The 23685-nt window shown below is 51.9% G+C and overlaps 1 protein-coding gene across 7 annotated transcripts; it reads left to right on the forward strand.

Annotated features, from left to right (window-relative positions):
• The first annotated feature begins 265 nt into the window (after positions 1 to 265).
• HSH2D (hematopoietic SH2 domain containing) lies at positions 266 to 23548 on the forward strand. Of its 7 annotated transcripts, NM_001242373.3 has the most exon segments (8): positions 266 to 473; positions 8163 to 8315; positions 9854 to 9996; positions 14141 to 14292; positions 17586 to 17675; positions 18077 to 18242; positions 19371 to 19463; positions 22183 to 23544. In NM_001242373.3, coding segments are annotated over 5 exon segments (1059 nt in total). In that variant the 5' UTR covers positions 266 to 473; positions 8163 to 8315; positions 9854 to 9996; positions 14141 to 14167; the 3' UTR covers positions 22768 to 23544.
• The last annotated feature ends 137 nt before the right edge of the window (positions 23549 to 23685 follow it).

Here is a 23685-nt window from a genome sequence, read left to right on the forward strand (position 1 = left end):
CATCATCAAAAGACTAAATTGGGAAAAGAAGCCTCCTGGCTTGGTGCAGTGGCTCACATCTGTAATCCCAGCACTCTGGGAGGCCAAGGCGGGTTGATCACTTGAGCTCAGGTGTTCGAGACCAGCCTGGCCAACATGGTGAGCCTGCGTCACCTGGCTTCTGGCACACAGCTCGGCCACTGTGTCCCTTCTGCCTCCCTGGCAGGTCCTTCTAGGGGCCCTCTCCTGGCTAGCTTTCCAGGGCGTTCCATCCACTCTATCCAGGGTCTTTCCCAAGACCACCCCCAGGTCCAGTCATTTCCTAGGACTTGGCAGAGAGCTGTACTCACAGCCAAGATCACAGCAAAATCAGCAAAGGGAAAAGGCATGCAGAGTGAAGTCCAGAGGCAACCAGACAGAAGCTTCCAGAATCCTCTCACAGTGGGGTCACACACCCCATGCTTAACTCCCCCAACAATGAGTTGTAACAACAGGTGTGTAATGTGTCTTTCGTGAAAGCTAGTTGGCAGTTCTGTGCCCAGGTGTTTATGGGGCCAGTCACATAGGAACCCTCTACCTGGCACTTACCAGGATTCCAGACTCCTACAAAGAAAGCAGGGGTTTAGGATAAACCGCATCATTTGTACAGAAAGTGTAGGCACCTGTCATGAGCCACGCATGTAGGGAAGTTTTATATCCGTAGGGAACTTTGCCAACTGCAGGCCCACCTTGCCAGCAGGCCTTTCTCAGGAAGCAGCCTCAGATCTATTCATTCTTTTCTGCACACACTATGCTTTTAGATAGGCCAGTGGCTTTCAAGCTGCAAATCCAGGCCAGACCCAAGTCGGTTTCACCTGCCACTCTCTATTCCAATTTGAATGTCTCATCGGCACTGTAAGCGTAACACAGCCCTGACCCTGGACTCCATCCCTGCCTTCCCCATCGTGCCCACAGCTGACCCCTCCTGAGTTGTAGCCATGACCACCTGGACCTCTGTGACCACTTCCTCATGGGTTTCCGGTCCTTACCTCTGTCTTTCAAACTATTTTCAGAGTGTCCTTACAAAACTGAAATCAGTGTCACCTCCTTGCTTAAAGCTCTCCCCAGGGGCTGGGGTGTGTGGCTTATGCCTATAATCCCAGTGCCTTGAGAGGCTGAGGCAGGGGAATAGCTTGAGGCCAGTTCAAGTTCAAGACCAGCCTGGACAACATAGTGAGACCCCATCTCTAAAAAAAAAAAAAAAAAATACAAAAATTGGCCGGGTGCAGTGGCGCATGCCTCATCCCAGCACTTTGGGAGGCCGAGGTGGGTGGTTCACCTGAGGTCAGGAGTTCAAGACCAGCCTGGCTGATATGGCAAAACCCCATCTTTACTAAAAATACAAAAATTAGTCAGGCATGGTTGCACGCGCCTGTAGTCCCAACTACTCAGGAGGCTGAGGCAGGAGAGTCGCTTGAACCTGGGAGGCAGAGGTTGCAGTAAGCCGAGATTGCGCCACTGCACTCTAGCCTGGGTGACAGAGCAAGACTCTGTCTCAAAAAAATAAAAAATAGTGTGGTGGCATGCACCTGTAGTCCCAGCTACTCAGGAGGCTGAGGAGGGAGGATCACTTGAGCCCAGGAGTTGGAGGCTGCAGTGAGCTGTGACCACACCACTACATTCCAGCCTGGGTGACAGAGCAAGACCCTTTCTCAAAAAAACAAAAAACAAAAAACCTCCCCAGGTCTTCCTTGGGCTTAGGGATACAACTTAACGCCCCTCACTGTGGGGCACAAGCCTCTACACGCTGCAGCCATGGCCCTGCCTACTCCTTCCTCTTTCTCTGGCTGCCCTTCCTGGCTCACTCCACTCCAATCCTCTCCTTCCTTACTCCTTCACTCCACACTCATCACTGAGAAGGCCCCAGGGCCTTTGCACTTGCCACACCCTAGTCTTGCAGTCTCCTGAAATGTGCAAAGCCCACTGCCCATCACATCATGGTTATCCAGGGCTACCTCTGCAGAGGCCTCTCCCAGTCATGCCCTTCTCTTCCTAGCTCATCTTCATAGCATTTATGAGAAGTTACCTGTTTTCATTGCCAACCCTGTCCCCACTCAGCCCAAAACCTCCATGAGGACAGGGACTTCTGTAGTGTGCTTGTGTGTGGCCTGAACCCATTGAATTAATGAAGGACACGCAAATGGCCTCTAGGGTGAGCACAAGGGAGGTGACATCCTCTTCCCTCAAAGAAACAAGCTTCCAGGGTTGATCCTGCAGCCTCTGCAGCCTAGGGGGCAGCTCCCCAGGCATTGCAAACTCAATGGGTTTAGGAACCCCCAGCCACAAACTCCCTTCCCACCTGACCATGCTAGAGGCCTGCCCTGGTGGTCCCTGGCTTAGCTGCCATCAACATCTCTGTTGTCTCTATCCTTGAGCCTCCGAGCACCCACTCAGCAGGACCCTGAATCCTGATACTAAAACTCAAAAGTCGCCCCCTGCCAGGGATGCCTGATAAACGGCCACTTTGGGAAACTTGCTTTCTTTCCATGAAACTGCAGTTTCTGTCCAAAACTGCAAAATTCGGAGACAGTGACAGCCAATGGCAATGAATAGCAGATCCTGACTGGGAACCCATCTGTGCCTGGCTTTCTTCTGAGCCCTTAATGGGTCACGGATAAGAGGGAGCTGCCTGGGCCCGAATCCCAACACCACTCAAGACCCACGGTGATAGAGGAGCTAGAAAGAAATTATTTAGGCAGATAGTGAGGGCACCAGAGTCCTTGGCGGAATTTCTTTTCTAACAAAAAGCAGCCCAAGAAATTATTTTTTCTAATAAAAAGCAGTCTGAGAAATCGAGCTGCAGACATAGATAAGCGAGCTAGAAGCTTGCACAGGGAAATGCCAGCAGCTGCGTCAATAGAAAACAGTTGCCTGGGAGCCAGGCAAGACCAGCGTGGAGACTCCATCTTCCCTCTTTTTATTACCACGTGTACAGTAAAGGGATGGGCAACATGGCACAGCTCAGGCAGAGGACCCGCTTGCATGATAAAAGATTAGGGTAGGGGTGGCCAGAAATTCACACCCGATGCAAAAGGCACACCTAGTCCTAACCAGTTTTTCACACCCTATGCAAATATAACACCTAGTCCAACCAATCTTTCACGCCTTATGTAAATCAAACACTGCCTCCTCACCAGGCATCTATAAAATCCCCCGCATTTCACTGTGCATCCGTCAATGCATTTTTTCAGGACCTGTCTCTGCAGGAGGGAACTCTTCTCTTTCTTTTGCCTATTAAGCTTCTCTTAACCTCACTCTTGTGTGTCCACATCCTTGTTCTCCATGGCCATGAGATGACAAATCTTGGGTATCTACCCCAGATGAGGCCGTTTCAATGGCACAGCCTTGGACACATACCCTCAACAACTGAACTTAGTTTCCTCTCTTGCAAAATAGGGGGGATCATAGTTTCCACCTCATAGGATGGCTATGAAGAGCCAGGGAGATGATGGATCCCAGAGGAGGCACAGGTACATAATGAGCACAGAGACAGAATAGGCTGATATCAGCATCATCACTGTCCTCATCACCGTCATCATCATCATTATCATTATTTTGAAGCAGGGTCATCCGGCCGGGCGCGGTAGCTCACACCTATAATCCCAGCACTTTGGGAGGCCGACGTGGGCGGATCACTTGAGGTCAGGAGTTCGAGACCAGCCTGGCCAATATGGCCAATATGGAGGCGGAGGTTGCAATGAACCTAGATCATGCCACTGCACTCCAGCCTGGGCAACAGAGCGAGACTCCGTCTCAAAAAAAAAAAGAAAAAAAGAAACGGTCTTGCTCTGTTGCCCAGGCTGGAGTGCAGTGGTGGGATCATGGCTCACTGCAGCCTCAACCTCCCAGGCTCAAGTGATCCTCCTGCCTTAGCCTCCCAAGTAGCTGGTACTACAGGTGCATACCACCACACCCAACTAATTGTTTTACTTTTTTGTAGAGATGGTGTCTCACTGCCCAGGCTGGTCTTGAACTGGCCTCAAGTGATCCTCCCACCTCAGCCTCCCAAAGTGTTGGGATTACAGGTGTGAGCCACCACACCCACCCTGTTATTACTATGACCACCATTGTTCATCTTGTTCCCCAAGAAAAGTGCAGTGGTACAATCTTGGCTCACTGCAACTTCTGCCTCCTGGGTTCAAGCAATTCTCATGCCTCAGCCTCCCGAGTAGCTGGGATTACAGGTCCCGCCACCACGCCTGGCTAATTTTTGTATTTTTAGTAGAGATGGAGTTTCACCATGTTGGCCAGGCTAGTCTCAAACTCTTGACCTCAGGTGATCCACCCACCTTGGCCTCCCAAAGTGCTAGAATTACAGGTGTGAGCCACCGTGTCCAGCCAGTTCTGGACATTTCATATCAATGGAATCATGCACTAGGTGGCCTTTGTGTCTGGCTTCTCTCACTCAGCATCATGTTTTTGGGGCTCATCCACATTGTAGCATGGAGCAGTGCTTCCTTCCTTTCTGTGGCTGAATCATATTTCATGGCGTGGATGATGGAACCACGTTTTGTTTACCCATTCATTCATTCATGGACATTTGGGTTGTTTCCACCATTTGGACACCTTAGCTGTCATCATCTGTGCCTCAGACATGCCAAGTTCATTCCTACCACAGGGCCTTTGCCCGTGCTGATTTTGTTTGTTTGTTTGAGATGGAGTCTCGCTCTGTCGCCCAGGCTGGAGTGCAGTGGCAAGATCTCAGCTCACTGCACCCTCTGCCTCCCGGGTTCAAGTGATTCTCCTGCCTCAGCCTCCCGAGTAGCTGGGACTACAGGCGTGCGCCACCATGCCCAGCTAATTTTTGTATTTTTGGTAGAGACAGGGTTTCACCATGTTGGCCAGGCTGGTCTCGATCCCTTGACTTCATGATCCGCCTGCCTTAGTCTCCCAAAGTGCTGGGATTACGGTTTGAGCCACTGCACCCAGCCTGCCCTTGCTATTTTCTTTTCTGCCTGACTGTCCTGCATGTGAACTCATTCAGCATCTGTCTCCTCATAGACTGTGGGCCCTAGAAGAGTGGGGACCATGCCGATCTTGCCTTTTTTTTTTTTTTTTTTTGAGACACAGTCTCACTCTGTGATCCAGTCTGGAGTGCAGTGGCATGATCTCAGCTCACTGCAACCTCCATCTCCCAGTTCAAGCAATTCTTCTGCCTCAGCCTCCCGAGTATCTGGGATTACAGGCATGAGCCACTATGCCCGACTAATTTTTGTGTTTTTAGTATAGACAGGGTTTCCCCATGTTGGCCAGGCTGGTCTTGAACTCCTGACCTCAGGTGATCTGCCCACCTCGGCCTCCCGAAGAGCTGGGATTACAGGCATAAGCCACAGCACCCGGCCCGATCTTGCCTTCTGCTTCATCCGCAGCATCTAGCATGGTGCCCATCCAGAGCTGGGGCTCAGCCAGTGTTTGTGAAATCAATGAATGAATAGAATGAAGGCATTGTAGGAAGCTAAAATCATAAAATTACATCAAGTCCAGGGTTGGGCACAGTGGCTCATGCCTATAATCCCAACACTGGGAGGCTGGGGTGTGAGGATTGCTTGAGCTCAGGCATTCTAGACCATCCTGGGCAACACAGCAAGACCCTGTCTACAAAATAAAAATTGAAAAATTAACCGGGCATGGTGGTGTGAGCTTGTGATTGCAGCTACTTGGGAGGCTGAGGCGGGAGGATCGCTTGAGCCCGGGAGTTTGAGGTTGCAGGGAGCTATGATGGCACAGTGCACTTCAGCCTGGGCAACAGAGTGAGACCCTGTCTCTAAAAAGAATCGCATCAAACCCAGTGTTGGCAGAGCCTAAGGGCTTCCCCACTCCCTGACATGTATGGGCCCAGCATTTTCCCGGCACTAAGATGGCATTGTGGCCACCTCCCCCAAGAGCCACCCCACGTGAGTCTGTGAATGGCCCACTTACCAGCTGCGGCCTCTGCTGAGAAGCCCAGATCTGTCTCCCTGGAGAACCTGATATCAGAGAGAGGGGGCCTTGGAATTCTAGCCCCGTTATCTCCCCATCAGGGCACCTTCGTTTTCCCCTCCACACCCTTCCTTCCTCTGGGGGACGCATGTCCGTTTGCGGGCCGAGGCCTGCGGACACTGAGGGGTGTGGGGGTGATTCTGTTGCGACATCTGAAAGGAAGACGTTAGTTTGTGGGAGACCACATCACCCAAGCAGGTCAGGGGAAGCGAGGTTGGGCCGTTTGTGGTGAGGTCTTAGGGGACTGTGCTGGAGCTGGGCCAGCGTACCCCCATGTTCCTGGAAACTCTAAACCCCATGCAAATAAGAGCCCCGATGGTCAGACTTTCCCAGGAGGATCAGAGAAGTGAAGTGAAGTGAAGGCCAGGCCCGGTGGCTCATGCCTGTAATGCCAGCACTTTGGGAAGTCCAGGCAGGTAGATCACTTGAGGCCAGGAGTTTGAGGCTGCAGTGAGTTGTACTTGCACCACTGCACTCCAGCCTGGGCAACAGAACAAGATCCTGTCTTAAAAAAATAAAAAATAAAAATAAATAAATAAATACTTCAGGCCTATAATCCCAGCACTTTGGGAGGCCAAGGTGGGCAGACCACTTGAGGTCAGGAGTTCAAGACCAACCTGGCCAACATGGTGAAACCCTGTCTCTACTAAAAATATAAAAATTAGCCAGGAGTGGTGGTGCACACTTATAATCTCAGCTACTCCGGAGACTGAGGCAGGAGAATCGCTTGAACCCGGGAGGTGGAGGTTGCAGTGAGCCAAGCTTGCACCCCTGCACTCCAGCCGGGGCAGTAGAACAAGACATCATCTCAAAAATAAAAAGGCCAGATGTAGCAGCTGACACCTGTAATCCCAACACTTTGGGAGGCTGAGGCGGGAGGATCACTTGAACGAGACCAACCTGGCAACATGACAAAACCCCATCTCTTCAAAAATCCAAAAATTAGCCAGGCGTGGTGGTGGTGCTCCTGTAGTCCCAGCTACTCAGGAGGCTGAGATGGGAGGATCACTTGAGCCCAGGAAGTAGAGGCTGTGGTGAGCTGAGATTGCACCACTGCACTCCAGCCTGGGCAACAGAGTGAGGGGACCCTACTCAAAAAAAAAAAAAAAAAAAAGAAGAAGAAGAAGAAGAAAAAGAGATTAGCCACAGAGAGGTGAAGTGAGTTGCCCAAGGCAGCTCAGCCCATGAGGTCTGAGGCCCAAGCCAGAGTCTCCCCGAGGCAAACACAAAGGCCTTGCTTGAATTAAGTCACAACAAAGAGTCCTGATTCTCTCACTCCCAACTCATCTCCATGTGCTGTGCTGGAGAGTTGCCTCTCCTATCATCTTCACATGATTAAGGAGGGCTATTATGCCCATTGCACAGATGCAGAACTGAGGCTCAGAGAGGCTGAGCAACTCACCTTAGGACACACAGCAGGTGAGTGAGAAGCAGGGCTCCACGTGTCTCCTGCTTAGACCTTGCTGACCACAGAGGGCAGACGAGGCGCTGCTGTTGCCGAGGAGGAGCAGGGGGATGAGAGAGGCACCCAGGGTGAGCCTGGGGTTATCTAGCCCAGCTGGGCCAGGGCAATAGGCCCTTGGGGAGGCCCCCAGCAGGATCTGGGCCCTTTCTGCCTGAAAGGAGAGGAGGAAGTCGTTTTGTTTTTCTGCCTGGGGTACGAGCACGCGGCCAGGACTGGCCAATCTGTTAGGCACACGGGGCCTGCACCCAGGACCCAAGTGCTATGTGGGACTTCCCAAAGGGCTTCAGCTTATTTAAAATCAGAAGAAAAAAAACTGAACATCCTAATAATAAATATACAATAAGGAATCCAGCCTGGACCACATCGGTCTTAATGCCAACACAATTGTAAAATAGAATTTTAAGCTGGCACGGTGGCCCACACCTGTAATCCCAGCACTTTGGGAGGCTGAGGCGGGTGGATCACCTGAGGTCAGGAGTTTGAGACCAGCCTGGCCAACATAGTGAAACCTTGTCTCTACTAAAAATACAAACATTAGCCAGGCGTGTTGGTGGGCACCTGTAATCCCAGCTACTCAGGAGGCTGAGGCAGGAGAGTCGCTTGAACCAAGGTGGGCGGATCGCTTGAGCCCCAGAAGTTTGAGACCAGCCTGGGCAACACAGCAAGATCCCATCTCTAAAAAAAATATTTTTTTAATTAGTCAGGTGTGGTGGTGTGTGCCTGTAGTCCCAGCTACTTGGGAGCCTGAGGCAGGAGGATCACTTGAGTCCAGCAGTTCAAGACTGCAGTGAGCTATGACCATACCACTGCACTCCAGCCTGAGTGACAGAGTGAAACTCTGTCTCTAAAATAGGTTAGTCAATTAATAAAAATATTTTTAACTATTTTATAATGGAGGAAGTCCTGGTGTGGACCTATGCGTGCCATGAGACCCCAGCCTGTCCAGGCTCAATTCAGTTTCAAGGCCTTTGTGCCTGCTCTTCCCTCCCCCAGCCTGGGCAATATAGCAAGACCCCATCTCTACAAAAAAATATACTCTTTCTGCACCACGCACTCCCCAAATCAAGATGATTCCTTCTCACCCTCAAACGCCCCTTCCTCCAGGTCAGTTAGGTCACCTCTGTGGGTTTGTGCAACTGCTGTTCCCACTTCCTGTTTCCCCTTTGGATTTTTTTGTTTGTTTGGGGTTTTTTGTTTTTTTGTTTGGTTTTGTTTGGTTTTCGTTGGTTTTGTTTTGTTTGTGACGGAGTTACACTCTCGCTGCCCAGGCTGGAGTGCAGTGGTGCGATCTCAGCAAACCGCAACCTCCACCTCCCGGGTTCAAGCAATTCTCCTGCCTCAGCCTCCCAAATAGCTGGGATTACAGGCATGTGTCACCACGCCGGGCTAATTTTGCAGTTTTAGTAGAGACGGGATTTCTCCATGTTGGTCAGGCTGGTCGCGAACTCCTGACCTCAGATGATCTGCCCACCTTGGCCTCCCAAAGTGCTAGGATTACAGGCATGAGCCACCGCACCCAGCTGGTGTTTTTTTGTTTGTTTGTTTTGCAGGGGACAGAATTTCCCTCTGTCATCCAGGCTAAAGTGCAGTGGCGTGATCTCGGCTCACTGCAGCCTCTGCGTCCCTGGTCCAAGCGATTCTCTTGCATCAGCCTCCTGAGTAGCTGGGATTACAGGCACCCGCCACCACGCCTAATTTTTGTATTTTTAGTAGAGACAGGGTTTTACCATGTTGGCCAGCCTGGTCTCAAACTCCTGGCCTCAAATGATCCACCCGCCTCGGCCTCCCAAAGTGCTGGGATTACAGGCGTGAGCCACCGCGCCCAGTTTCTGTTCCCCCTTTGTTGCTTTTGTTTTTGTTTTGAGAAGGAGTCTCACTCTGTTGCCCAGGCTGGAGTGCAGTGGCGCGATCTCGGCTCACTGCAACCTCCGCCTCCCGGGTTCAAGCAATTCTTGTGCCTCAGCCTCCTGAGTAGCTGGGATTACAGGCGTGCGCCGCCACACCCGGCTGATTTTTGTATTTTAATAGAGACGAGGTTTTGCCATGTTTGCCAGACTGGTCTCAAACTCCTGACCTCAAGTGATCCGCCTGCCTCAGCCTGTCAAAGTGCTGGGATTGCAGGTGTGAGCCACCATACCCGTTCCCCGTTCTCCCTTTGTAATGATGTCTCACTCCTCTTCACTGCTTGATAGATTATAGATGCCAGGAGTCAGGGGGCCTGCACCTGTCTCCGTGTCACCCCTGTGTCCTCCAAACAGCAGGCACACAGTAGGTGCTCAATAACAACTTGCTGGGGGCAAGACAGGAGCAAGCTGTCTCTGCACCTGTGGCACCAGATGCTTTGTTGGACTGCAGACAGGGTGACTTGGGCTGTCCTTGTTCCGCCCCCAGGGCTCACCTGCTTGAGGAAACAGGAACTGCCTCGGGGCAGCCAGCCCCGCCCCATTGACGTGCAGACCTTGAATCGAAACCCAGGCTCCTGCAGGCACTGGCACAGCTACAGCGAGGGCCTCGGCCATCCAAGGGTCTCCCAGGTATGTGACCCAAGAGCCTCAGCTCTCCTCTCAGCCCTCGAGGAGACAGAACGTGGGGGCTGGGCTAGGCCAGAAGGAGGGACAGGGCTAGTGGGGCCTGGGGTGGCAGGAGGGATTTTCTGGGGGCATGGGGGAGAGCTTCGTGGAGGAGGGGGTATTTGTGGTGACCACAAATGGAAAATGGAGCTGGAGTTAGGGAAAAGGGGGTCTTGGCAAGACAACAGCATGAGCAAAGGTATGGAGAGGCAAGAGAGAGAGAGCAAGGATGTCTTTAGGTCTAGAATGTGGGTAGTGGGGAAGTAGAGGCGGCTCCCAGGCCAGGGTCAGGAGCTTGAATTTGAGCATGCGGTCTTTCATCACTAGATAGCTGTTCACCAGCAAAGACCCTTGCACCCTCCTCTGTGCCGGGCCAGCACCAGGACACAGAAAAAAACAACAACACAGGAACCTAGCCCTAAGCCCTGATCCCTAGGAGGCCCTCAGGCTGGTGGAGACAGAGCAAGATAAAGACACTCTAGCTCCATGGAGTCATGGCTGGACCAGAGAGAGGAACGGGGGGGAACGTTGGGGACAGAGAGGGGTGCCAGGGCGTTGTCTGGGGGGAGATGCAGGAAAGCTGCCTGGAGGAGGGGACATTTTTACTGGGTTTTGAAGGATAAATAGGAGTTCTTCCAAGTAAAAAAAAAAAGAACAAGCCTGTAAACATTACCCCATGCTAGGTCACAACTGGATTCATGAATATTGTATATATATCTCTATATATACACAGTGCTAGCTAAACTTTCCTAGGTAAATATCATTATTCCCAAATTAAAGACAGAAACACAGGGACAGAGAGCCGTTAAGTGACTTATCTGAGGTCACACAGCGGCTAAGTGGGCGAGCTAGGGTTTGAACCCAGGCCATCTGGGTCGAATTCTAGGCTCTTTTTTTTTTTTTTTTTTTTTTGAGACGGAGTCTTGCTCTGTCGCCCAGGCTGGAGTGCAGTGGCTTGATCTCAGCTCACTGCAAGCTCTGCCTCCCGAGTTCACGCCATTCTCCTGCCTCAGCCTCCCGAGTAGCTGAGACTACAGGCGCCCGCCACCACACCCAGCTAATTTTTCGTATTTTTAGTAGAGACGGGGTTTCACCACGTTAGCCAGGATGGTCTCAATCTCCTGACCTCGTGATCTGCCTGCCTCAGCCTCCCAAAGTGCTGAGATTACAGGCATGAGCCACCGCACCTGTCCCAGGCTCTTTTTTTGTTGTTGATGGTGATGGGGTTTTTTTGGGGTTTTTTTGTGTGTGTGTGTGAGGCAGAGTTTTGCTCTGTTGCTCAGGCTGGAGTGCAGTGGTGCGATCTTGGCTCACTGCAAACTCTGCCTCCCGAGTTCAGGTGATTCTCCTGCCTCAGCCTCCTGAGTAGCTGAGACTACAGGCACATGCCACTGTAAGTTTTGTATTTTTATTTTATATTTATTTATTTTGAGATGGAGTCTTGCTCTGTTGCCCAGGCTGGAGTGCAGTGGCTCGATCTCAGCTCACTGCAACCTCCGCCTCCCAGATTCACGCAATTCTCCTGCCTCAGCCTCCTGAGTAGCTGGGATTACAGGGGTGAGCCACCTTGCCCAGATAATGTTTGTCTTTTTGTTAGAGATGGGGTTTCACCATGTTGGCCAGGCTGGTCTCAAACTCCCGGCCTCAGGGAATCCGCCTGCCTCAGGCTCTGACAGTGCTGGGATTACAGGTGTGAGCTACTGCACCCAGCCTCCAATTCCAGGCTCTTAATCATTTTGTCACCCTGCTTTATTAAACATTTCTTAATACAGTTATTTAATTTTGGTTGCCCCAGAATTCCCTCGGGCCATACCCCAGAGGGTATGCTTGACATCTGGTTGGAGAAAGTCAATATTGACTGCCATTGGTCAACAGACCCCGCCTCCTCATAGAGACAGCCCAGTAAAAAGATCTTTTGAGATATTGAAACATTAGATGGGGCCAATGGGTGGAGGGAGTGAGCTCCAGTTTAAGGACAGAATTTATGGTGAGTGGCTGGGCGCAGTGGCTCACGCCTGTAATCCCAGCACTTTGGGAGGCCAAGGTGGGTGGATCACTTGAGGTCAGGATTTGGAGACCAGCCTGGCCAACATGGTGAAACCCCAACCCTGCTAAAAATACAAAAATGATCCAGGCGTGGTGGCACATGCCTGTAATCCCAGCTATTCAAGAGGCTAAGGCAGGAGAATCACTTGAACCTGGGAGGCGGAAGTTGCAGTGAGCTGAGATCGCGCCACTGCACTCCAGCCTGGGCAACAGAGCGAGATTCCATCTCAAAAAAAAAAAAAAAAAAGAATTAAGGGTGAGCAAGAGGGGTCCTGAAGGAACAATCTAGCAAGATACAATCCTTTGGCTTGTCTTACACTCACTTAATAATGTTTTGCAAAACAGTGCTGCTTTCTCTCTCCAGCTCTGTCATTGGTACACAAAGTCCCGTGGTACTGCTTGCTTAAAATTGTCAAGAAAGTGTGGGAATTAATGATGCATCTGACATATCGTAGGTGTGCCATGAGTGGCTACAACGTGTAGTGACGTTGGTGGCAGAAGTGACTGTCTGAAGCCACATTTCTCTGGTGTTTAATGAAACCAAGGCAGCCAGGCACTGTGGCTCGTGCCTGTGATCCCAGTATGTTGGGAGGCTGAGGTGTTAGGATTTCTTGAGCCCAGGAGTTCAAAGCCAGCCTGGACAACAGAGCAAGACCCCGTCTCTACAAAAAAAATTTTCAAAATTAGCCAGGCATGGTACTGCATGCCTGTAGTCCCAACTACTCAGGAGGTTGAAGTGGGAGGATTGCTTGAGCCTAGGAGGTTGAGGCTGCAGTGAGCATGAGCTGTGATTGCACCATTGCACACTCCAGCCTCAGGAACAGAGGGAAACCCTGTCTCAAAAAGAAAGAAAGAAAGAAAGAAATCAGGGCAACCCTTTTTGACCACCACTGTTGGGTCAGCTGTTTATTTCGTTCACTTACCATTTTGTCATTTCCTTATTCCTCCAGGGGCCTTGATATTTACTTAATATTTAAATACTCTACTCTTTTTTTTTTTTTTTGAGATGGAGTCTCACTCTGTCCCCCAGGCTGGAGTGCAATGGCGCGATCTTGGCTCACTGCAACCTCTGCCTCCTGAGTTCTAGCGATTCTCCTGCCTCAGCCTCCTGAGTAGCTGGGATTACAGGCACCCACCACCTCATCTGGCTAATTTTTGTATTTTTAGTAGAAACGGGGTTTCACCATGTTGGCCAGGCTGGCCTCGAACTCCGGACCTCAGGTGATCCACCTGCCTCAGCCTCCCAAAGTGCTAGGATTACAGGTGTGAGCCACCACGCCCAGCCACACAAGCCAGTTTTTTTGTTGTTGTTTTTGAAACATGGTCTTGCTCTGTTCCCCAGACTGGAGTGCAGTGGCACAACCACAGCTCACTGCAGCCATATCCTCCTGAGCTCAAGGGATCCTCCCACCTCAGCCTCCTGAGTAGCTGGGACTACAGGCATGCACCCCCACACCCAGCTAATTTTTAAATTTTATTTTATTGATTTATTTGCTTATTTATTTTTTGAGGAGTCTCACTCTGTCGCCCAGGCTGGAGCGCAGTGGCGTGATCTTGGCTCACTGCAACCTCTGCCTCACAGGTTCAAGCGATTCTCCTGCTTCAGCCTCCGGAGTAGCTGGGATTACAAGTGCCCACCACCACACCCAGCTAATTTTTGTATTTTTAGTAGAGACAGGGTTTCATCATGTTGGCCAGGCTGGTCTCAAACTCTTGACCTCAGGTGATCTACCCACCTTGGCTTCCCAAAGTGCTGAGATTACAAGCGTGAGCCACCGCACCTGGCCAAATTTTTTAATTTTTTGTAGAGATGGGGGTCTCACTATGTTGCCCAGGCTGGTCTGGAACTCCTGGGCTCAAGCAATCCTCCCACCTTGGCCTCCCAAAGTGCTGGGATTACACATGTGAGCCATCACACCCAGCCACAAGCCAGTTTTAAGTCCATTGCTCTGTCCACCCTGGAGGACTTCTCAAAGGAGGAGGCACCATAAGCTTCAAGAATAGAGCAAAGATAAGAGGTGCATTAAGCTTGATTCTTGTCTTCCCTCCCTTCTCTACCCAGGTGACCTTCCCTCCACCCCAGGAAGCTATGACAGAGGCCGGGAAGCTGCCCCTACCGCTACCCCCACGGCTGGACTGGTTTGTGCACACCCAGATGGGCCAGCTGGCCCAAGACGGGGTCCCCGAGTGGTTCCATGGTGCAATCTCAAGAGAGTGAGGACACACCCACACCCTCCACCCTGCCCTCCCCACTGTGTCCTTGTCTGTCCCTACCCTGGGCAGCTTTTAACTGCAGAATTCTGGACTTGGCTCAGCTCAGTGTGGCAAGAGGCTAAAATGAGCTCCAGGCTCCCAGGCTTGAATCCTGCCACCTCTTTGGTCTCACTGTGTGACCTGGGGCAAGTTACTTGCTCTCTCTGGGCCTCAGCTTTCTCTATACAAGTGGCCAATAGACCGGCACTGCCAGGGGCCTGGCAGCACCCCACACCTCGCCCAGGCCAAGCATTACCAATCAACGATGGCAGCATGCAGCCTCAGAATCTTTCTCTCTTTCTTTTTGAGACAGCGTCTCACTCTGTCACCCAGGCTGGAGTGCAGTGGTGCAATCTTGGCTCACTGCAACCTCTGCCTCCCGGACTCAAGTGATTCTTCCACCTCAACTTGCTAAGTAGCTGGGATTACAGGCACATGCCACCAAGCCTGGCTAATTTTTGTGTTTATAGTAGAGATAGGGTTTCACCATGTTGGCCAGGCTGGTCTCAAACTCCTGGCCTCAAGTGATTCACCCGCCTCGGCCTCCCGAAGTGCTGGGATTACAGGCGTGAGCCACCGTGCCTGGCCCCAATGTGCCCTTTCTACCTCAGACTGTGAGCTCTGAGGATGTGGGCCCGGCTCTAACTAAATGGAAGAAAAAATACTTATGGCCACTCTCTGCATGCAGGAAATTGAGAAAATTCTGTGAAGGCCACAGAGAGGAAGTAGTATTGGTCATGGTTTCTGAGCTCTGGGGCCTTGCTGAATAACAGAAATATAACATGAGTTGCACATTGCAATTTAAAAAAATTTTAGTAGTTATATTAAAAGAAGCAGCTGGGTGCACTGGCACTTACCTTTAACCCCAGCTACTTGGAATGCTGAGGCGGGAGGATCGCTTGAGCCCAGGAGTTCAAGGCTGGCCTGGACAACATAGTGAGACTCCATCTCTAAAAGGAATTTTAGGCTGGGTGCAGTGGCTCATGCTTGTAATCCCAGCACTTTGGGAGGCCGAGGCTGGCAGACCACCCGAGGTCAGGAGTTTGAGACCAGCCTGGACAACATGGTGAAACCTTGTGTCTACTGAAAATACAAAATTAGCCAGGCGTGGTGGCGCATGCCTGTAATCCCAGCTACTCGGGAGGCTGAGGCAGGAGAATCACTTGAACCCGGGAGGCGGAGACTGCGGTGAGCTGAGGTCGTGCCACTGCACTCCAGGCTGAGCAACAAGAGTAAAACTCCGTCTCAAAAAAAAAAAAAAAATTAACTGGGCACGGTGGCGCGTGCCTGTAATCCCAGCTACTCGGGTGGCTGAGGCAGGAGACTTGCTGGAACCCTGCAGGCAGAGATCATGCCACTGCACTCCAGCCTGGGTGACAGAGCAAGATTCCAGCTCAAAAAAAAAAAAAATTAAAAAATTAGCCGGGCGTGTGGAACATGCCTGTGGTTCTGGCTACTCAGGAGGCTGAGGTGGGAGGATCTCTTGAGGCCAGGAATTCAAGGTTTCAGTGAGTTATGATTGCATCTCTGCACTCCAGCCTGAGTGATAGAGTAAGACCCTGTCTCAAAAACAAAAAACGATTCATGAAACAGCATATGTTCCTTTTCTGTGTTGTTTTGGAAATCAGTACAAAAGGCCAGTGGCCTCTGTATTGAACAGTGCAGGACCAAAGTCTCCCCAGCTTGTCCCACGGAAGGCCGCCTTCCTCTCTGTGAACTCCAGATAATAATGGTAATAATATAGAAAATAGACTGATTTCGGTGGCTCACGCCTGTAATCCCAGCACTTTGGGAGGCCGAGGCGGGCGGATCACCAGAGGTCAGGAGCTCGAGACCAGCCTGGCAAACATGGTGAAACCCCGTCTCTACTAAAAATACAAAAAATTAGCTGGGCGTGGTTGCGGGTACCCGTAATCCCAGTTACTTGGGAGGCTGAGGCAGGAGAATAGCTTGAACCTGGGAGGCAGAGGTTGCAGTGAGCCAAGATTGCATCATTGCACTCCAGCCTGGGCAAAAAAAGCAAAACTCCAACTCAAAAAAAAAAAAAGAGAGAGAGAGAGAGAGAATAATAGTAATAATAACAGCAAACATTTTGGGAGCACTTACCAGGTAGCAGCTGTCATGCTTATGTTGCAAGTTCTTTCTGTTCTCACAGCAGCCTTGGAAGTGGAGTTTACTCTCCCCTTGAGGAAGCTGAAGGTCAGAAAGGGAGAGATGATTGCCTGAGGTCACACAGCTGATGGACAGTAGAGCTGGGTTATGAACTCGAATGCATCTGAGTATACAGGTCCTTCTTTGTTACTTGTGACACCTTGATCCACCCAAAGGTGCCTTAATCGGGGGATTCCAGGCATTGGGAAGGGGCTGTGGGAGATGGGAGGAGGTCTGGCCTGAGATCAAGGTCATCAGACGCCTCCTAGCTCCTCGGGGGGAACATCCCTAATCCCTGAATAGCCCAAGGTCTGCAACAACTGAAAAAAAAAAAAAAAAAGATGGGTTTGGGGTGTTTGTTCATTTAGAAAACAGGCCGGGCACAGTGGCTCACACCTGTAATCCCAGCACTTTGGGAGGCTGAGGCAGGCGGATCACTTGAGGACAGGGGTTTGAGACCAGCCTGGCCAACATGGTGAAACCCTGTCTCTACTAAAAAAAAAAAAAAAAAGTTGGGCATGGTGGCGGGCGCCTGTAATCCCAGCTACTTGGGAGGCTGAGGCAAGAGAATCACCTGAACCCGGGAGGTTGAGGCTGCAGTAAGCCAAGGTCACGCCATTGCACTCAGCCTGGGAGACAGAGCAAGACTCTGTCTCAACAAAAAAAAAAAAAAAAAAAAGGAAAAAAGAGGCCGGGCACAGTGGCTCACACCTATAATCCCAGCACTTTGGGAGGCCGAGGCGGGCGGATCACGAGGTCAGGAGATCGAGACCATCCTGGCTAACACAGTGAAACCCCGTCTCTACTAAAATATACAAAAAATTAGCCGGGCGTGGTGGCTGGCGCCTGTGGTCCCAGCTACTTGGGAGGCTGAGGCAGGAGAATGGCGTGAATCCGGGAGGCGGAGCTTGCAGTAAGTTGAGATCGCGCCACTGCACTCCAGCCTGGGGGACAGAACGAGACTCTGTCTCAAAAAAAAAAAAGGAAAAAAGAAAAATGAAAACTACCAGCCTTCTCCATGAATGATCCCATGGCCCCAGGAGTCTAACTGGTACGTGGGGCGGCTGGACTGTTTCATTTCCTTTCTGTGTGTGCCCTTCCAGGGATGCTGAGAACTTGCTGGAGTCACAGCCACTGGGATCCTTTCTCATCAGGGTCAGTCACAGCCATGTGGGCTACACACTCTCCTACAAGTAAGGCCTGGGCCGGGATCCAGGGCAGGGGCAGGTGGGCTCTTGGGTTTCCTTGGAGGGGGCAAGGGGTGCTTCATGTCATAGCTTCTCAGAAAGCAGCAGTAACTGAGGCTGTGGATCTGAGAACGGGAGCTGCTAGCCAAGCAATGAGTGAAGCTTTTGTCCGTAGTGGCATGTTTTATCTGAGGCCAGCCTTTGTACTCCTGTGTTATAAAGGGGGGAAACTGAGGCACAGCGAGGTTAGTAACCTGCTGGGTGTTGCATGGCCAGTGAGTGAAGAAGCCTGCATGGGAACCTGGGGTAGTCTGGCTGTAGCAGTGACGCTGCCGGCCCAAGGGCTGGGGACTTGGGGCAGTGATGAGGGGGAGTAGGATGTCCCAGCCCCCGCAGTGTCTCCGCAGAGCCCAAAGCAGCTGCTGCCATTTCATGGTGAAGCTCTTGGATGATGGGACTTTCATGATCCCCGGGGAGAAGGTGGCCCACACCTCGCTGGACGCCATGGTCACCTTCCACCAGCAGAAGCCAATTGAGCCGCGCAGGGAGCTGCTGACACAGCCCTGCAGGCAGGTGAGGGCGGGGGCCCACAAGGTTCACAGCCATTTCCTTGGGGCCAAGCCCCCCAGACCCCTTTGTTTCCCATGCCCCCATCAGCTCCTCTTGATTCTGTCACTCTCATGGTCCTTGGCCCCTCCGGCCCCACCCCTAGTAGTCCCTCTGCCCCCCACAGCGGTCTCCATTGTGGTTCCTGCTTCCCCATGGCTCTGCCCTCCAGGCCCATGTCAACAGGCTGATTTTTTATAAGGGTTCATGTGCCAGGTATAATCTTGGCTCATCTGAAGGAATGGCATCTTTCCTTAGAAGTCTCGGTGGGCGTGGCCTGGCCCCCAATACGCTTTCCTTAGAAGGCTCAGTGGGTGTGGCCTGGCTCCCAATAAACTGCTGTGGGTGGAGCATCTTTCCTTAGAAGGCTCAGTGGGTGGCCTGGCTCCCAATACGCTTTCCTTAGAAGGCTCAGTGGGTGGCCTGGCTCCCAATAAACTGCTGTGGGCAGGGCATGTTTCCTTAGAAGACCCAGTGGGCGTGGCCTAGCCCCTAAGAAACTGCTGAGGGGGGTTATCTCTCCTTAGAAGGCTCAGTGGGTGTGGCCTAGCTCCCAATAAACTGCTGTGGGCGGGGCATCTTTCCTTAGAAGTCTCAGTGGGTGTTGCCTAGTCCCCAAGAAACTGCTGTGGGCAGGGCATCTTTCCTTATAGGGCTCAGTGTGCCTGGCCTAGCTCCCAAGAAACTGTGGTAGGTGGGGCATCTTTCCTTAGAAGGCTCAGTGGGTGTGGCCTAGCTCCCAAGAAACTGCAGTGGGCGGGGCATCTTTCCTTATAGGACTCAGTGGGCCTGATCTAGCGCCCAAGAAACTGTTGTGGGCAGGGCATCTTTCCTTAGAAGGCTCAGTGGGTGTGGCCTAGCTCCCAAGAACGTGCTATGGGCGGGGCTTCTTTCTTTAGAAGGTTCAGTGGGTGTGTCCCAACCCCTAAGAAATGGCTGTGGGTGGGGCATATTTTCTTATAAAGCTTAGTGGGCGTGGCCTAGGTACTAAGAAACTGCTATTCAAGGGATGGTCCCTGAGACCTGCCTTCCAGGGTCCGTGCAGGACCCTTCCCCCTCCCTAGTGCTGAGCTACAGGCCCCTTCCGCCCTGCAGAAGGATCCCGCAAACGTGGATTACGAGGATCTCTTCCTCTACTCCAACGCAGTGGCCGAGGAAGCTGCCTGGCCAGTGTCTGCCCCTGAGGAGGTATGTATATGACAGGAGGCTGGCACCTCCCACCTGGCTGAGGGGCAGGAGCGGAGGTGGTCAACAGCTGCCAGAGGAGGCTCCTTCTAGAATGAGAATGCGATCCTACAGCTTGGTGCTTTAAACCTTTCCAGTGCTTTCGCAACACCGAGATTAAAATTCAAACTACAATCTGAGTTCCTCTTTCTGCCTATCACCTACCCAGCGCCAGCCCTGCTGCCATACCGTCTGTTGTTCAGACACACCAAGCTAGCCTCGGGTTCTCTGCGTGTGCCGGCCCCACCTCAGGTCCTTTGCACAAACTGTGTGCCCTGCCCCTAGATTTCCCATGTCTTCATTCATTTCTCCTTCAAGTGCCTCCTTCCCCAGGCCCCAGACCTAAAGCAACACCTTCTGGATTCTCCTTCACATTACCCTGTTTATTCACTGCAGCGGACTTCCCAAAAGTGTTCCCCAAAATCCTATTTACTTATGGGTTTACATGCTCCCTGGCTACCTCCCCAGTCAGACTGTGAGCTCTGAGAGACTGGAGACTCCATCTGGCTTGTTTGCCTTTGCTTCTCCCACCCCTCTGAAAGGACCTGCCATATTGAAGGTGCTTAACTAATGAATCTGTGGAGTAGATGAATGAATGTATCACAGCATCTTGGGGTTTGGGAGACCTTTAGGCACCCCTAGGTTGAAGTCTAAGTGCTCTCCAAGCCCCCTGCCTAGCAGGGGAAGTTATGACAGTGGTACAAATGAAACAGGCTGGTGTGATGGACATCAGTGGAGGTGGGGGGTGCAAGTGGGGGAAGGCAGTCAGGGAAGGCTTCCTAGAGGAGGTGGCTTATAGCTGAGATCTGCAAGGTGAGGAGGAGCCAGTCATACAAACAGACACAGGGAGGACATTCCAGGCAGCGGGAATGGCACTTGCAAAAGTCCTGGGGCTTGGTGTGTTTGGAAAACAGAACAAAAAAAGCCAGCATATAGATGGATTGGGGTTAGTGAGAGAGAGATTGTCAGAAGTTGAAGCCCCAGGGTCAGGAAGGGCCAATAGTGCAGGGCCTTGGAGCCAAGGTGAGGAGCTGGGATTCTAGTCCAGTTGCACCAGGGAGGAGCCATAGGAGAGTGTATGCATGGGAGGCCTTTTTTTTTTTTTTTTTTTTTTGAGACGGAGTCTTGCTTTGTCGACCAAGCTGGAGTGGAATGGCACAGTCTAGGCTCGCTGCAACCTCCGCCTCCCAGGTTCAAGCGATTCTCCTGCCTCAGCCTCCTGAGTAGCTGGGACTACAGGTGCGTGCTAATTTTTGTATTTTTGGTAGAGACGGGGTTTCACCATGTTGGCCAGACTGGTCTCAAACCCCTGACCTCATGATCCGCTCACCTCAGCCTCCCAAAGTGCTGGGATTATAGGCGTGAGCTACCACACCTGGCCGGAACTGGTGGTTTTAAATGTTTCCTGTGGCTACTGGCTGCAGAAGGGGCTTTCCTGGGCACTGGTGGAGATGGAAAGAAGGAGGAAGTGAGGTGGGGGTGGAAGACAGTGTCAAGGTGGGAGGGACAAAAATGAGAGCCCAGGTGTGGAAAGAAACATGGATATTTGGTCTGCGTAGTGGCTCACACCTGTATTCCCAGTGCTTTGGGAGGCTGAGAGGAGAGGATTGCTTGAGGCCAGGACTTTGAGACCAGCCTGGGCAACACAGCAAGCCCGTCTCCACAAAAAATTAAAAAATTAGCCAGGCATGGTGGCGCACGCCTGTAGTCAGCTACTCTGGGGGCTGAGGTGGGAGGATTGCTTGAGCCTGGGAGGTCGAGGCTGCAGTGAGCCATGATTGCACCACTGCACTCCAGCCTGGGTGACAAAGCAAGACCCTCTCAAAAAAAAAAAAGATTTGTAGAGATGGGGTCTCACTACATTGCCCAGGCAGGTCTCAAACTCCTGGCCTCAAAAAATCCTCCTGCCTCAGCCTTCCAAAGCACTGGGATTACAGGCATGAGCTGTCACACCTGGCCCCACATTTTTGTAAAGATAGTATTTTGTAACCTGTGAAAATCAGATAAAATTCATATTTCCATGTTTATCAATAAAGCTATATTAGAACCCAGGCACGCTCATTAGTTGACGTGTGACCTCTGGCATCCACTACAACAGCAGAGCTATGTAATTGAGACAGATGGTACAGCCTGCAAAGTTGAAATATTTACTCTCTGACTCTTTGTAAAAGAAGTTTGCCAGGCCAGGCGCGGTGGCTCACACCTGTAATCCCAGCACTCTGGGAGGCCGAGGTGGGTGGATCACCTGAGGTAAGGAGTTCAAGACCACCAGGGCCAACATGGTGAAACCATGTCTCTACTGAAAATACAAAAATTAGCCAGGCGTGGTGGTGAGCTTTTGGTTCTAGCTACTTGGGAGGCTGAGGCAGGAGAATCGCTTGAACCCAGGAGGTGGAGGTTGCAGTGAGCCGAGATTGTGCCACTGCACTCCAGACTGGGCGACAGAGTGAAACTCCATCTCAAAGAAAAAAAGGAAGAAGAACAAGTTTGCCAACCCCTGGGGGAGACAGTGAAGCCATTTACTGAGACGAGAAAGATGGGGCATGGAATCAGGTTTGGGGGTTCACACGGGGACGTTTCTCAGCCACAGGGTGTCTGGGTGGAACCCAGGCTCCAATTTCTGGGACAGACATGGTGCTCTGGTGGGCGAGCTGCCCCAGGCCTCCCCTACTCTCATTTTCAGGCCTCCCCAAAGCCAGTCCTGTGTCACCAATCAAAGGAAAGGAAGCCGTCAGCAGAGATGAACAGAATAACCACCAAGGAAGCCACTTCCTCCTGCCCCCCAAAAGCCCCTCTTGGAGAGACCCGCCAGAAACTCTGGAGGAGCCTCAAAATGCTCCCCGAGAGAGGCCAGAGGGTCCGGCAGCAGCTAAAAAGCCACCTCACCACTGTGAACTTGTCGTCACTCTTGGATGTCCGGAGATCCACGGTGATCTCAGGCCCTGGGACCGGAAAAGGCAGCCAAGATCACTCAGGGGATCCCACCTCGGGGGACAGAGGCTACACGGATCCCTGTGTGGCCACATCTCTCAAAAGCCCCTCACAGCCCCAGGCACCAAAAGACAGAAAGGTCCCCACCAGGAAGGCCGAGAGGTCGGTCAGCTGCATTGAGGTGACCCCAGGGGACAGGAGTTGGCACCAAATGGTAGTGAGAGCCCTATCCTCCCAGGAGTCCAAGCCAGAGCACCAGGGCTTGGCAGAGCCTGAGAACGACCAGCTCCCGGAGGAGTACCAACAACCACCACCCTTTGCCCCTGGGTACTGCTAGAGAACAAGTCCACCCTGGCTCTGGGACTCGCTGCCAGGGGCTGCCACACTCCTGAATGTCCTAACATTTCTTCCATGGCCCCACACCATGGCATCCGGGGGTCTTCGGGAACCCAGGAAATGGAATAAAGATGTTTTTGGGGTCTGTTCCTGCACTCACCCATGGGGTGAGCTGGTTATTTTAGCAACAATCGTCAGAGTGACGCTGATGGTTTGGGGCACCAGCTGTACATCAGCCCCAGTGCCAGACCCTCTATTCATTATTTTACGCCTCAGAGCAAGGCCCTCAGGGAGGGTCATCCTCCATGTTTTGAAGAAGAGACTGAGGTTCAGACAGGATAAGAGGCGTGACCAAGGCCACAGAGCTATGGGTGTCAGCACCAGGATTTGAAGCCAGGTGAATCCGAGCCCTTTTCCCATATCATCTGTTTGTTCTGTTGTCTCAAAGCACACTGCAAGCCGGGCTCAGTGGCTCATGCCTGTAGTCCCAGCACTCTGTGGGGCCGAGGCAGGCAGATCGCTTGAGGTCAGGAGTTCGAGACCAGCCTGGCCAACATGGTGAAACCCTGTCTATACTAAAAATTTCAAAAATTACCCAGACGTGGTGGCGCATGCCTGTAATCCCAGCTACTTGGGAGCCTGAGGCAGGAGAATTGCTTGAACCCGGGAGGCAGAGGTTGCAGTGAGCCGAGATCGCATCACTGCAGTCCAGCCTGGATGACAGAGTGAGACTCCATCTCAAAAAATAAATAAATAAATAAAAATGAAATAAAAAAATAAAAGCACGCTGCAGGGTCTCTCTCCAACCGGAGCTTCGTCCAGGCTCAACTCCGAGTGTGTCCCCAGCGGCACCCGTGGCTGTTCATGCCTTCCTCCTGGGGTTTTCATGCAGATGAAGGAGACGAGTTGTGTTGAGGGC

This window comes from Pan troglodytes, chromosome 20 (genome assembly GCF_028858775.2).
Source record: "Pan troglodytes isolate AG18354 chromosome 20, NHGRI_mPanTro3-v2.0_pri, whole genome shotgun sequence".
Lineage (NCBI taxonomy): Eukaryota > Metazoa > Chordata > Mammalia > Primates > Hominidae > Pan > Pan troglodytes.